Below are 12,204 nucleotides of genomic sequence, written 5' to 3' on the forward strand. Positions count from 1 at the left end.
CACTATACAATATATTGTATAAAAGGTTATACTAATATCCTGTTATTTCTTTATTGTAGGTATAATTAACCTTGAAAGTTTGCATCTGCAATCTTACCATCAAAAGAAAAAATGAGAAAAACTAGCTGGATTAAAAAGAACTGGCTGCTTGTGGCAGGGCTTTCATTTCTGGGTGTTCATCTTGGTACCTATTTTATACAAAGAGCTGCAAAGAACTCTGCTAAATCAGCCTTGGAAATTAAACAAAAGGATCTTGGAGAATGAAGTAATTTTCTGCAATCATCACATATTAACTTATCACTTATAGTTGTATAATTTGTTAAATATTAAACTATGAACAGCTACATGGACATAGTTGTCATTCTGTATGCAAGGTTTCTCTTTTATAATGTGCTTGGTTACAAAGAGTAAAAATATACTTCTGTAGATTAAAACATCCATAATTTATGGATTCAAGGAAAATGGAATAAACTTGAAATTTTGTTGGTCAGAATGAAAATCTTTTCTTGAGGATGTCTCGCATTGAAGCTAAAAAGCCTTCATTGTGTACTAATGAACCTCTAACTAAAGAGAGAGTTAGTTTCTCTCTGTCTGTGTTAAGTGGAATAGTAAAGTCTTGCTATGGCCCTACTGGTAGACTCAAACAGCTCCACAATGGTATGGGAGGCTATGTTCGCACAACTTCACAATCTTCTGCCTTGCTTGGTGGCCTTTCTATCACCCATCCAGTATTAAAGGTTCTGACAGCCTCTGTACAGAATCATATATCACGCTTCAGCGACTGTGGCTTATTTACAGCCATTCTTTGCTGTAGCTTGGTTGAAAATTTTCAAAGAATAAACTTTGCGCCCTGTACTGTCACTAAAATAAGTAGACATCTTTTGAGCTTATGTACTGACTATCTCAAGTCTGAGGCCTGTGGTTGCCGAATATCGGTGGATTTTGACAGTATTAAGACTCTTCTTTCTTTGGTACGTAGCATATTAGCAAGCAAACCTGCCTGCATGCTTAACAAAACAGAAGCCAATCACCTCAGCACATTGGTTTTAAAGGCTTTTTTGGTTACAATTCCGCATACCATTGAAACTAATGTTGTTTTAGGAAAGTGTGTAATTGTTCCTGTGAAGGAAAAAAGAGTTATGGATTCTACTGTATTACCTGGACTACTAATAGAAGTACCAGAATTTCAATTGGCAAGAACGTTTCCTGTCAAAAGAGTTTCTTCAAGCACTATCAAGATGGCACTCTTCTGTATCTCTTTGTCAGGAGACCTTTCCAATATTGGAGAAGGAACTGTAATTGTCCATCATGGAATTTCTCTAGAAGTAGCAGTATTGGATCAGTTGCTTAATTTAGGAAAGCAGTTGGTTAATGACCGAGTAGGCCTTGTAGTGTGCCAGAAAGTTATCCACCCATCTTTGAAACAATACCTGAAAGAGCACCATGTCATCACTATAGACAGAATTGGAGTATCTATGATGGAGCCCCTGAGTCAAATGACAGGTAATAAATGAACTTTGTACATGGCATCCATAACATTGGTCTCAAAGGAAACATAGAAATGTCATAAAGTAAGATGGTAATCCATCTTTCCTGTATCTGAGATGGATGTATCTTATGTATCATCAATTTGCTAAGATTGAATAGTGTACTGTTTGAAATCCAACAAACTAGAATCTCATGATATACATCTTTATTTCAAACTCTTTGGCAAAGAGAGCTTGATCCTGCCTTCACATATGTGGCCATATCCTATAAGTTGTTTCGTAAAAGTCATTACTGCATGTGTCTACAGAAGCACAATAAATGATATTTACAAGACAATTACCCACTCTGTTACCTAGAGCAGATAGAATCAAGGTCTAAACCCTGTGTTTTATATAACATTAAACAATAATGGAAGATTTAATTATTTGGTATAAACACTCGATGTATAGCTCATATACTGTAAAATAGAGACCCTTTAAAAAAAAATTCCACTGGCAAGTAATGTTGTTATCAAGGAAATAAAAGTTGTACTGCTCATGAGCCAAGATGTGCTATCATTCCTGAACCAGTACTAAAAAAGCACGGCTAGATGGTTACAATAGTTAAGTATGTTTTGTGAAATACCAAGACTAAAAATGGTGAGATTTGCTAGTGAAAAGTAAGAAGAATCTCATCTTTCTAAATATATGTATAGAAATTGCTCCTAGTCATTTGTGGTGTTGATTTCAAATCACAAAATGACATTCCAATTACTATTTTCCTTTCCTCTCCACTTCAGGTTCAAAAATTTTAGTGTCATGATAGCTGTGACAACAGTTATAGGTAGAAAACACTGCTGTACATTTATACAGTACTATTTGAAAATGTAGGACCTAGCTTCAGATGGTAAAACATTAAATTCAGCTGCTATAATGTCAGAGTTGTGAGTAGAATTGGAGTCTGTGTGTTCAAGGGTGGGGAAAGAGAAACATAAGAATTATATGATTAGGGTCTAATATGTCAGGACTTGCCATCCTTAGAAAAGCTTTGAAACAATTCAGACTTTTTCAGGATTAGTTAACTTTCAAAGTACTTTAGTCCTGAACGATTGGGAAAAGTTACAGACAGAAACCAAATTCTTTCTGTGTTGCTAGATACTGTAAGAGCTGTGCTCTTATTTCTCATTAACTTTTAAGATTTCTGGTGTTCCTTTACCTTTATGAACCAGTAGCTGTTTTCCTGGCTAAAAATAGAACAGTCTCAGGAGATAAAGACTTTAATTAATATAAAAATAGCATTGCCAAATACACTCCACTACTACACTGTCAAGATTGAAAATAAAATCTTCACATTTTTTGTAACCATCAAACATTTCCCCCTCTGTTTTTAGTTAATCAAAATGCCAAAAGTTTGCATACCAAGCATAGTGGTTACCTGGTGCTACTGAACAGATGTTTTTGATGTTATACAACATGGTGGCTTTCCCCATCAGTTTAAACATCTAGGTACTTGTAATACACTCATCTCAAGTATCGGCATCAGTTTAGAAGCTTCCTTCACTAACTTATAACAACTTTAGGCTAGGTCCAATTTGGGTCCACTATTTGTGTGCCACTGTTCATAAAGAAATAAATAGGGATACTGTTATGAAAAGCCATAATCTGGTAATGGTGAGGCAGGAGGTACAAAGTTACAATGGGAAAATGCTTACAGTAATGCTTTCATTATTTTAAATCAAATGTCATTTGTTTTACAAAAAAGTTTATACCTATTTAATAGGTCCAACACATTTTAAACTACTAGCCCAGCTGAAGTCTTAGTTCATGTTCATATGTTGTAACTTGAGTTCCTGTTTTCTTTTCATCTCTGCTGCAGCCAGATTGCATCTTGGCAATTCTCGAGTCTTTCATTGAAATTGGTTCAGCTATTTTGCTATAACTTACCAACATACAAAACCCTCAAGAGGGCAAGTCACTGGATCTTTTAAGAGAATGAAATATATGACTATCATAAAGATGAAACCTTTAATGAGAAAACAGATTTAAAATTATTTCTATTTGGGGAAGAAGAAGAAAAAAAAAAGGTGGGAAGTGAAGGTTCAGAAAATTATATTCCCAGGCAACTTTGGTAAAGTCAAGTTAAGGGTAATTATTTTTTCTCCTTAAATACAATATTTATAAAGTTTTAATTAAAAGCTTGAAAACTAAGAAGTTCAGTGTTATAATTTTAAATCTCTTTGCTTGCCATTCTGTGCAGCAGAAATTCTTTTTCTCCAGTCTTTTCAATCTACCTTTCCAATCTGAGCAAGACATGTCACCAGTGAGACTAGCAGAATATGGCCACAGCTGGTTAGAAACCAGATTTTTCAAACATTAATGAGAACTTTTTCTGGCCAGCTCTAAAGCTGACGCATGGATGCTGCTTACAGCACTCCAGGCTAGAGTCCCATGGTAAACATTGCTTACAGATGCAGCCTTTTTAAATTGCCTAATCTAAATAATAAAATTCCTACTTTTATAATTAACTAGTACCAGAACCTATATTTTCAAATCACTATACTGGTTTGTGTCTGCATGACTTCCATCATTGTTTGAAAATTTACATGAATATGTCTTGAAAAGCATTTGTAACTTTAAAATATAAGCAAAACAACCTTTCAGTCCATGTTCTACAATACACAGTAGACAGCTATTCTGATAAGATAATAGATGCTGTTCTTTGCTTTTTCTTAATTGTACAGGTTCACAGCCCATTGCTGCCCTACATTCTGTATCTCCTGCTTGTTATGGCAGTCTGAAGGACTTGAGCACTGAGAGTTTTGTTTCAAAACATTTCTTGCATCTAATTCCCAATGACACACTTGTCTGCAGCTTGATACTCTGTAACAGAAATGAAATGGCATGGGATGAGCTGAAGGTAGGCAAAGTTTTTCAAAATATCTAATAAAAATGTATATTCTTCTGAAGGGAGAAGGTTGGGAGAGCATTGTGTGACGAAAGGTTTATTAACAGTTTCAGTCACTATAACCAGAAGACTTTTCCTTGATCACCAGCCCATCTCAATGAATACAGCAGAAACAAAGAATTTTTTCCACACCATTTTGCACATAGTTATTTCTTCCCCTTTTCAGAGGCCACCACTTTGGAAAGAAATGGAGGATGTTATTTCACTTTTTCTCCGTTGTGTGAGGAAAGCTTCAGGGTCACTGCTGACACTTCACTTGGAAACACTCACACTTGAGTAATTTAGATAGTTAAAGTGTGGTTCTATGCTGACATGGGGCTCCATGTTTGTAACTGATTGAAACTTAGTAAGTACTGTAATTTTGATTATGCAAAATGAGGAACAGAATGCAGCACTCTTGGCTGTGATCTGCAATGTTAAGCAGCGTGAATACCAAAAGCTTGTTTGTTCACTATGTAAGCAGCTATGATACTGAAATCACGCAGAGCAGATCTGTGAGTAAGCAAGTGCCATCTGTACATTTACACGTCTTAGAGAAGAACTGCACTTTAAAAGTATATCCTAAAAAACAAAATTTTTAAACCTTTTTAAAACAAGATTTTTTTCCTGCTTTAGTGATATATGCAATGACAATTTTTTCTTGCTCTTCAGCTTGCATGTCAAACTGCAGAACATGTCTTACAACTAACAATCAAGCAACCATTGGCACTGTTAGGAGGTGGCTGCACAGAAACTCATTTGGCCTCATACATAAGACACAAGGTATGTAAGGCCTTGAGAGGATATTTAAAACTGCTTAATTCACTTAAGATGACAAGGAATTTAGTTTATATGGGATTACGAACAGAGTTGAAGCATCTCACTTGTCTTTAGCAGATTCAGTTGACATTGAGTGTTGCATTTTATTTTCCAAAGAATGACTAATATAAAATGAAATCGTATGAGATTTTAATGTGCTGATAAATACTGCCTCAGGACTTATTACGTAAGAAATACTGTATTTTTATTCTTTAACAGGTCTTCAGATTTCCATTTACCGTAGCAAAAGTTCATTCATTTTATTCCTATAATATTTAATTGAAAACAAGAGTGTACAGAATTATTTTGTCTTGAATGCTAATAAGGATAAGACTTTTTTGGCTTTGATTTTACTTGTGGGAAACCTTTTATATTTGAATTGTGCCATCACATTAACAATTTTTTCCTCAGTTAAAAATGTTAACTTGGACTGCTTGTTAAAAACAAAAACAACGAGGAGTCCGGTGGCACCTTAAAGACTAACAAATTTATTTGGGCATAAGCTTTCATGGATAAAAAACCCACTTCTTCAGATGCATTGAGTGAAAATTACAAATACAGGCATAAATATATATTGGCACATGAAGAGAAGGGAGTTACCTTACAAGCGGAGAACCAATGTTGAAGACCAATTTCGGGTCAGGGTGGATGTCGTCCACTCCCAATAATTGATGAGGAGGTGTTAATACCAAGAGAGGGAAAATTGCTTTTATTAAAAACAGCAAAGCTATTATCCCGTAGTTTGGTAGGAGACTATTTTGTGTGTGCTCAGTAATAAATAAGCTGTTTACTAGTTTGTTTTCCTGTTTGTGCAAAGTACACATATTTACAGTTGTCTAATTATTTGTATTATTTTATCTTTTTAGAGTTTTACCCTTCCTACTAGTGTTTTGAAAGCCATAGATTGTTCTCGGACACAATACCAGTTGGTTGCTGATGCCTTTTGCCACTCGCTGGAGTGTGTAGCTTGCTGCCTGGAGCACGATGATGGTGAAATTCTTACTGACATGGTTTATGGACATTTTTGGTCTGTTCAATCAGGTTTTCCCTCTGACTGTAACTGGTCAGATTTAGTTTTGAAGTGTGGTTGTGGGATTTACAATAACCAGCAGAATCTCAACTGGACAGTTTTACGAAGCCAATGTATCCCTTTTACTCCACAAATCTGCTCTAATGAGCCTTCTATAAACTCCACTGACGATCTTGTACTGGACTGTTTTACTGCAAAATGTAGTGGTCTGCAAGTGGCAGTGGAGACAGCCAATCTGATTTTGGATTTGTCATATATAGTTGAAGATCAAAATTAGTTTAGTTTTCATCTGCATTGTTTTGAACTTCATATTTATTTGAAAAGGTTCCAAAGCAGCATAAATAATATATTAAGAGACTACTATGCAGGATCAGAGTCTATAAACAGAATTTTAATGTCAAGCATAGTTGCTCATTAAGCTACTTGTTTGATTCCTACTCCAGTTATAAACATTTGCAATTATATTTACCATTTTGTTAGAAAAACTAAACATTAATAGTCTAGTGTGCACTCAGACATAGCCAAATTTTAGCAACACATGATTGAGAATTCAGACTATACTGTATTCTATACATTCAAACTATATATGCAAATATGTGTTATTACACACACAAAAAACTACATTAAGGGAAGATGAAGGTTGCAAAGTGAAGCATTCAAAATTTAGGAAGTGCCAGCATTAAGGTTGCCTGTGCAACCTTAATACAGCCTCCTTGTGTGTATGTGGTATGATTCAGTCTTTAATTATCTAATCACATTGTACTTTTTCCACAAGACCCCTGACTCATTCAGTCCACCGAATGACCAGTGCTGACTGAGTGAGCAGCTATTTAATATTTTGTTATATCCTCATGTGACTCCATGTCTTATTTACTTCATGCTATTCAAACCATGCTCTGAAGACAGAATTATTAGTTTCTTCATGAGCTTTTGTATGGCTCTCTTCTCTGTAGTATCTGCATGCTTCACAAACATTAAATTATTCTCGTAATACTCTTGTGAGATGAGGAGCTAGTATCCCCATTTTATAGAGTAGGAACCCAGGCACAGGAAGATTAAGGTAAAAGGTTTGCAATAATTTTGGTTGTCCAATTTGAGCTGCTTAAGACCTGATTTTTCAAAATACTTAGCATTGTGTAGCACTTTATATGTTAAAAGCACAGCTTCCATTAACTTCACTTGCAGCTGAGAGTGTTTTTGCAAATCAGACTACAGGGTCTCAAATTAAGCACCAAGAAAATACACAGTTTGTGACCATCTTTGAAAAGCTTGCTTTAAGTGATTTGCCCAACATCATGTAGAAACTCTTGTGGCTGAGGCAGGGATAGAATCCAGTGCCCAAGGGCAGCTTTCAACTGCCTTGATCATGAGGCTATCCCTTTTCTTCCCACCTCATTCACTCCGTATATTTCAATTTCTGTAACAAATGTAGAGGGAATGTTGTATGGGACCCCTGCTTCATTTTCTTTTTACTGAGCAGGCTACACACTCTACTGAGAACTAACAAAAATATAGTTTTCAGTGGAGTTTATAGCCCTGACTACCCCATGTCTCCCCCACCCCCCTCCTTACCCTCCCTGCTGGACCTGAGAAGTGGGTGCTGAGATGTGCTGTTCAGCGAGAGGGGGAGGAGCCCTTCTGTCACCTACATCCTATTTCTGCAAACACTGCAGATTGCTCACTCCATTTTATATTCTCTACCTCTCTATAATCTGCAGTAGTCCCCTTCCATCACTCTCTAGCAGTGCCTCTATTCCTTTTTTAACCCCAGCTCCTATCCTCTATCCCTGATTTTGCCTATCTGCCCTTCCTTACTCTGCCTCCACCTGTTTGACCACCCTGCTCATCTTTTGCCCCCTGCAAAAAAACACCAATAGATTTATATAATACATAAAAGATTATACAAAAGAGAAAATATTAAAACATCACAGCTGACTAACTCAGGAGTTGGTACTTTTAGGCACATGTGCTGGGATTGCATAGATGCCAGATATTTTCAACCACAATTAGTGGCACAAAGTTTGATTGTTCTGTGATAGTAAGTGTCTATTATTTTCTTTCCGTTAGATAATGAACAAAAGTTTGCCTTCGTACTTGTTACCTAGCAGAGTCATTATTATAATCCAGTGAAAAACTCTATTACACCTATGTTGTACAATTGGTTTGGTGCAGTGAGCAATATCTGTTATAGAAAAATGTTATGAATATGGAATAAAAAATACTGTACTTTGCTTCTGTTTATTAAGTGTGCTATATATGATATATAGACAGGTAGGTCACCAATATAACAATCCATTGTATCATTTTGATTTCCTATGTAAAAGTTAATACTTGGAACCCTGATTATTGTATTTATTTGTTCTACCCCATCAGTAAACTTTCAAAGTTGTTGAAGGTTTTAGCTGTGCAGCTCTTAATAATAATGGGATTCACGCGGTTAGGATTTAGTGCAGCTCTTTCAATATGTTCTTTAATCATATGCCATCTTCTCATTTATTTTCATAAATATTTCTTTTGTCATCATAAACATGATTTTGGAGTTTCTGACTTTCACCATAACTTGTTTTCAGGACTCTTTTAGTAGTTTTATTATCTTCAAAAACAGATGACTGTTCTGGAGTTTTAGATGAGAAATCTTGTCCATTCAATACTTTCTAGAAAAAGTCTTGTTGGTTAAAGTAGCATTCTAGTATAATCTGGGAACATGGTGATCCTGGACCAGCAAATTCCAGTTTATTTGTTCATTGAACTAATTTAAAGACTGAGGTACATATTTATCTCTGTTTATATGGATGGAAGGTAGAAAGGTGCATAGAAATTAGCAGGTACACATGGAAATGGGTAATAGCAGTTCCACATCATGGGGCAGATCCTCAGCTGATGTAAACAGTCAGAACTCCAGAAAGCTATGACAGTTTGCAATACCTAAGGATCTCTCCTCCCCCCCTCCACTCCCCCCACTGAGTTTCTTCTAATCCTTCACTCTGAGATTAAACCCCAACTTCATGGTAATGTTGCTCCACAGGAGATGTCAGAATATGCAGCTACAGTGAAGAGGCAATGGGAGCATGGCTCAGAAGTTGGTCAGCCAATGGGGAGGGAAGTACTAGCAAAACACAAAAGTTGCGTTTGGAGATCTACAGTATTAGGGATTAATTCTCCCTGATATTCTATCTCTACAGACCACTGTTCACACCTCTACAGCATCCCAAACCCCCTCTCACCCAGGATGGCTGAACTAGAGAAACATAATCCTGTGTGGTTTTTAATTTTTTAATTCCTCCCCCTTCTGCAGTTACTTCTGTGAAGGCTATCCTTTGTTAGGGAGGAGGAGATCTGTACAAGAAGTTAATACAGTACCATAAAATAACTTTGCTTTATTCATGTGGAGAAATTGGCCTTGTTCTGTTTAAGGAATTCTGAAATATCTAAAAAAAAAACATTTACCTGTCCCTTGCAAAAGAGATTCCCTCTGGAAGCAGCCTGGAGCCAAATGATCCTGCTAAACACTCTAAAAAATTTAAATTATGGCATACTTCTGATGTATTTTATGTAAGATGGATCATGTGAGCTATCATTGGAAAGGTTATGATTTATGAATATGATTATCCTGTTTGTATGCATGTGTCATTTTGTATCTGAAGTTAGGAATATTGACAATGTATCTGTATCACAAATGTGTTTACACCTGGGAAACGCTCACTAGGCAAAAGGCTGTCAGTCTAGATGGCTGGCTGGGAAGGGCCCATTCAAGTTAATGAACCATTAGGGAGAAAACAATAAGTCTTAGAAGGAGCTTATTTCCCCCCTGGGGGTCTTCCTGAGGATGCTACAAATGGCCTCTGAGCAATGGCTGCTGTGGCACTACAGGGACATGTAACCAGTTCACCTGGTGTTCCATTCCATCTTGGAATACCAGTGTTTTTCCACTGACTGGCGTAGGAATCAAGTTTTGAGACAAAGGGTTCCCGCCATATACAAAAGCTATTTAAGGAAGGGGAGTGACATCATCATGATTCTTCACTGACTCCCTGCCCTAAAGAGACTCTTGAAAACACCTGACGAACAAGGACTGAACTGGGGGGAAGTGCTGGACCCAGGCTAAAGGGATTTTTAGCCTGTGAAAGGAATACCTGGGGTTTTTAAGCTGTAAGCAAATGCAGATGGCCCCTTAAGAATCTCTGCAGGCTGCTTGAATCATCATTTAGGGTGAGAATTTGCTACTCATATCCAATCTCTTTTGTATATTAAGCTTTGTTTGCGTGTTTTGTTTGTTTGCTAGGTAATCTGCTTTGATCTGTTTGCTATTCCTTATAATCACTTAAAATCTATCTGTTGTGGTTAATAAACTGGTTTTTGCTTTGTCTGAAACCAGTGTTTGAGAATCATAACTTGGGGCAGAAAGCTATTGCATATCCCTCACCACATTGAGGGAGGGGGAAAATTTCATGAGCTTACGCTGTACAAATCTCTGTGCAGTGCAAGACGGTATATTTTTGGGTTTATACTCCAGAGGGGGGTGTGCACTTGAGTAGCTGGGCAGTTCCTTCACTGTAGCCTCCCCATGCAGAGCTGATTACGTCTGGGAGAGGGCTTGGCAGTGTGAAGGGAGCCCAGGCTGGTCGGTCAGTGTGGCTCAGTAGTACCCCCGTTCCAGTTGGCACCCCAGGGGGAACCCATCACACCCAGAATCTATTTTTCTAGAATATCTCATGCTGACACTACCTTCCAACTGCCTTCCAACACCGACCCACCCTCTTTATTTTTTTAAAGTGCTGCTATATACCGTGTTGTTACAACCAGCACAAAACTTTCCTAGCAACTGCAATTTTAACATCATTCCTCAAAACTGAAAGTAACATGGAGACAAAGGAAGCCAACTCTTTATGGGCCTAATCCAGGCACTCAAACGACCTCATTCAGTTCTCACAACCTTGAATCAAGCTATTTTGCTGTATAGGTTCAATAAGGCTGCTCTGCTGCCATTTTGTTCTCATGGAAATACATAATTTTTTTAAAAAAAAGTTCATTTGAAAGAAAGACTACTATTTTGCTTGTCAGGTTTCAGAGGGGTAGCTGTGTTAGTCTGTATTAGCAAAAACAACGAGGAGTCCTTGTGGCACCTTAGAGTGTGTATCCATTGTGTGCCTTCTAGCCAAACTTTTCAAAATGCTTTAGAAACAGTGAGTTTATCCTCGCAGTACTCCAGTGAGGCGGAAATGTAATCCTCATATTATAGAAAAAGACTGAGGCATAGAAAGACTGTGACTTGCCCAAGTGACTTATGAAGCCTGGTGCAGAGCCCACTATAGAAGGCAGGTCTCATGTACCTTACCCAAATCTTTTGTAGGTGAAAAAATTACATTGCAAAATAGGAAGAGTAAAGTCATGTCCTTCCAGTAAGCTTGAAGGTGCCTTTAAATATATGTAAAAACTGAAGTTAAATGATATTGTCTGATGTACCCCCATGTACCATGTAAAGGTAGAATGTTTGATAGCTCCCTTCAGATTAGTAGGGGAAATTAAATTGAGTTATTCAACAAGGAGCATACATATCAAATAGAATTTCTGCACCTTCACTATATGCTTTACACAGTCAAATAAACTACTGAATTACTCATTTTTAACTTCAGACTTAAAAAAAAGACTTGTTGACCCACTTCTTACTTTCATATTTTGTTCAGAAGATCTTTTTGCCATATACTGTCCACGCTATCTGACTTTAAATTGCTGCAAGCGAATTTTCAATGCATAGAACTAGTTCATATAGCAAATGCTTAAAAAACCAACCTGGACTTATTAAGGGAAGACTTGAAAAGGAATCACAGACTAACTTAGGAAATAGGAGGTCTTTTGTATGGTTGCACCTGACTGTTCTGCAGAAAACAAGACAGTTTATAAATAATAAAGTTTCTAACACCATCTTAAGCAAAGATGCAGATAAG

At 37.0% G+C, this 12,204-nt stretch overlaps 2 protein-coding genes across 3 annotated transcripts; both read left to right on the plus strand.

Moving 5' to 3' along the window:
- Positions 1-111: 111 nt before the first annotated feature.
- On the plus strand, positions 112-4,288 carry LOC140909697 (uncharacterized). 2 transcript variants are annotated; one of them, XR_012158329.2, is made up of 3 exons: positions 112-265; positions 3,343-3,611; positions 4,208-4,282. XR_012158329.2 is itself a non-coding variant. In XM_073339616.1 (2 exons), the coding sequence occupies exon 1, from the start codon at positions 112-114 to the stop codon at positions 262-264; it is 153 nt and encodes a 50-aa protein (XP_073195717.1). In that variant the 3' UTR covers position 265; positions 4,208-4,288. The 2 variants fall into 2 exon arrangements, 1 of the variants encoding a protein (XP_073195717.1); XM_073339616.1 differs by lacking the exon at positions 3,343-3,611 and having other exon boundaries at positions 4,208-4,288.
- Positions 432-10,630, plus strand: MKKS (MKKS centrosomal shuttling protein). The gene is made up of 4 exons (XM_073339613.2): positions 432-1,503; positions 4,208-4,383; positions 5,083-5,193; positions 6,096-10,630. Exons 1-4 carry the CDS (start codon positions 513-515, stop codon positions 6,534-6,536), a joined length of 1,719 nt encoding a protein of 572 aa, XP_073195714.1. The 5' UTR covers positions 432-512; the 3' UTR covers positions 6,537-10,630.
- Positions 10,631-12,204: the final 1,574 nt, after the last annotated feature.

This window comes from Lepidochelys kempii, chromosome 3 (genome assembly GCF_965140285.1).
Source record: "Lepidochelys kempii isolate rLepKem1 chromosome 3, rLepKem1.hap1, whole genome shotgun sequence".
Classification (NCBI taxonomy): domain Eukaryota; kingdom Metazoa; phylum Chordata; order Testudines; family Cheloniidae; genus Lepidochelys; species Lepidochelys kempii.

Bases quoted from the DNA above. Each gene is read 5' to 3' on its own strand.
- MKKS (XM_073339613.2), top strand. From the start codon at position 513: ATGTCTCGCATTGAAGCTAAAAAGCCTTCATTGTGTACTAATGAACCT. The intron at 1,504-4,207 runs GTAATAAATGAA...TTAATTGTACAG, and splicing joins GCCCCTGAGTCAAATGACAG to GTTCACAGCCCATTGCTGCC. The intron at 4,384-5,082 runs GTAGGCAAAGTT...CTTGCTCTTCAG, and splicing joins TGGCATGGGATGAGCTGAAG to CTTGCATGTCAAACTGCAGA.
- LOC140909697 (XM_073339616.1), top strand. From the start codon at position 112: ATGAGAAAAACTAGCTGGATTAAAAAGAACTGGCTGCTTGTGGCAGGG.